This window comes from Pinus tabuliformis, chromosome X (assembly GCF_031772625.1).
Source record: "Pinus tabuliformis cultivar Carrire ecotype Pingquan chromosome X, CPIR1, whole genome shotgun sequence".
NCBI classification, from domain to species: domain Eukaryota; kingdom Viridiplantae; phylum Streptophyta; class Pinopsida; order Pinales; family Pinaceae; genus Pinus; species Pinus tabuliformis.
In genome coordinates this window covers 938,406,954-938,409,014 of record NC_142308.1, presented here as the reverse complement: position 1 = coordinate 938,409,014, position 2,061 = coordinate 938,406,954, and the positions used below count along the sequence as shown (strand labels likewise).

Here is a 2,061-nt window from a genome sequence, read left to right as displayed (position 1 = left end):
CAATATTAATATAAATACATTTTCCAAATTATGTTCACATTCTCAAAATAATATTAATTACAATATCTTCGTAAAACTTATCAACAATTAATATAAATACAACTTTTAAATTATTTTGACATTTTGGTTCGCACATTATGATAATATCTTTCCAATTCGAACCTTCTTAAAAAGCGTGCCAAAATTATCCACAATATTATCCAAGATCAGTCTCACCCTGACTCGACCAGATTCAATCTGCATACACGTCACACAACGAGGTGGCGTGGTTATCCATTAACGTGCCCGATAAAGCGGGGCATGATTAATTGTATATATACTAACATCCTCTCTACCCAACGAAGGTTATCTTTGTTAGAAGCAAGCAACCAAGCAATCGGTAGCTTATTAGCCAAGCCCAGTGCTGCTCTGTATCTTATCTTCTCTGTAAAAAAATATTTCCTACGTTGTATTTTTTTTTTCCTCCAACCAGGTAGTGTAGTTTGGTTTAAAGTTGTTTCTGCCTCCAAAAATGCTGACAGTATTGAAGAGATCCGTGGCACAAGGCCCTGAGGAATTGACCAGCCCCACTGTTGAGGCTGACCAGAGGAAAACTGGTATCGATTTGGTTGACTCTTTCGTCTCTGCCGATTCTGGAATCGTCTGTATTAACCTTGGGGATGCCGGTGCCATGGCCTACACTCAGTCGTGCCAGCCTCTCCTGACACCCAGGCATCTTTTCTCTTCTCACTTCTTTTCTTTAATCTCCTATTTTGTAAATCTATTCTCATAATTGGTGATTCTTGAATGGCGCAGATCTTTCCGTGCTGTAGATGACATGTTCTGCATATTCTTGGGCACCTTGGACAACGTAGCGGTGTTGAGGCAACGATATGGTCTCAACAAATCAGCAAATGAAGTGGCTATTGTCATTGAAGCGTATCGCACTCTCAGAGATCGTGGCCCCTACCCTGCAGATCAGGTCGTCAGAGAGCTCTCTGGAAAGTTCGCCTTCGTTCTTTACGACTCCACTTCACAGGCTTTCTTCACTGCAGTTGTACGCCTGTCATTGTCATCCCTCCATTTCCTTTTTCTTTGTTTTGCACTTTCCATTAGGTATGCCATGAAATTGTCGATTTCTTGGCATTTTGACTGACAAACTATTTGTGTTTGCCAGGATGCTGACGGTTCAGTGCCTTTCTTCTGGGGCACTGCAGCTGATGGTTGCCTGGTCCTATCTGATGAGCCCAATGTTCTGAAAGAAGGATGTGGAAAATCTTTTGCTCCTTTTCCCCGAGGTAATATTGCAATGCTAAATTATTGTTTAAATAGCTGTGTGACACATAACGCAGAGTAATGTAATTTTTATCTCTTATTTATTTTTTATAATGATGTTGCATTTGGCTTTGCAGGTTGTTTTTTCTCTACATCGGGTGGCTTGCAGAGTTTTGAACATCCTCTCCACAAGCTCATGCCGATGCCTCGTGTTGATAGTAAGGGGCAAATGTGTGGGGCCAACTTCAAAGTAGATGTGTTTGCCAAGAGGCAGGCTAGCATGCCTAGAGTGGGTAGTGAGGCCAATTGGGCCAATGCATTTTGATATAAGCACAGCCAATTAGGATGTTGAATTCTGATATGAACAACTTGTATGTAAATACATCGATTTGATTCTGATATCAACAACTTATATGTAAATACATCGGTTTGATTTTTATTTAATAAGAATAAAACTGTTTTTAGAAGTTGGTTATTGCAGATTTGATTTTTATTTAATATGAATTAAGCTGTTTGTAAAAATTGGTTATTGTAACTTTTTTTAAGTAATGTTTATGGTTGACTGGTTGATTCAAGTTATTTAGTTTTTAATTATATAATAAATTTGATAAAAAGTATATAATAAGTGGGGATTTATAAAATGTAAAGAGTAATTAAATTTGAAAAACTTGATATAGACTGATTTATATATATATTTTTATATATATTTTATTTTTTAATTTTGAAAAGCACACCCTTAAAATTTTATTATAAGGAATTTTTAATTTTTATAATATATATATATATATATATTTGAAATTGTAATAT

General features: G+C 36.2%; 1 protein-coding gene across 1 annotated transcript; it reads left to right on the top strand.

The window, feature by feature from the left end:
• The first annotated feature begins 341 nt into the window (after positions 1-341).
• LOC149142782 (stem-specific protein TSJT1-like) lies at positions 342-1,721 on the top strand. Its single transcript, XM_089448340.1, has 4 exons — positions 342-711; positions 796-1,036; positions 1,157-1,277; positions 1,392-1,721. The coding sequence occupies exons 1-4, from the start codon at positions 512-514 to the stop codon at positions 1,577-1,579; spliced, it is 750 nt and encodes a 249-aa protein (XP_089304466.1). The 5' UTR covers positions 342-511; the 3' UTR covers positions 1,580-1,721.
• Positions 1,722-2,061: the final 340 nt, after the last annotated feature.

Coding starts and splice junctions, on each gene's coding strand:
- LOC149142782 (XM_089448340.1), top strand. CDS start 512: ATGCTGACAGTATTGAAGAGATCCGTGGCACAAGGCCCTGAGGAATTG. Junction 712..795: donor CAGCCTCTCCTGACACCCAG/GCATCTTTTCTC, acceptor TGAATGGCGCAG/ATCTTTCCGTGCTGTAGATG. Junction 1,278..1,391: donor TTTTGCTCCTTTTCCCCGAG/GTAATATTGCAA, acceptor TTGGCTTTGCAG/GTTGTTTTTTCTCTACATCG.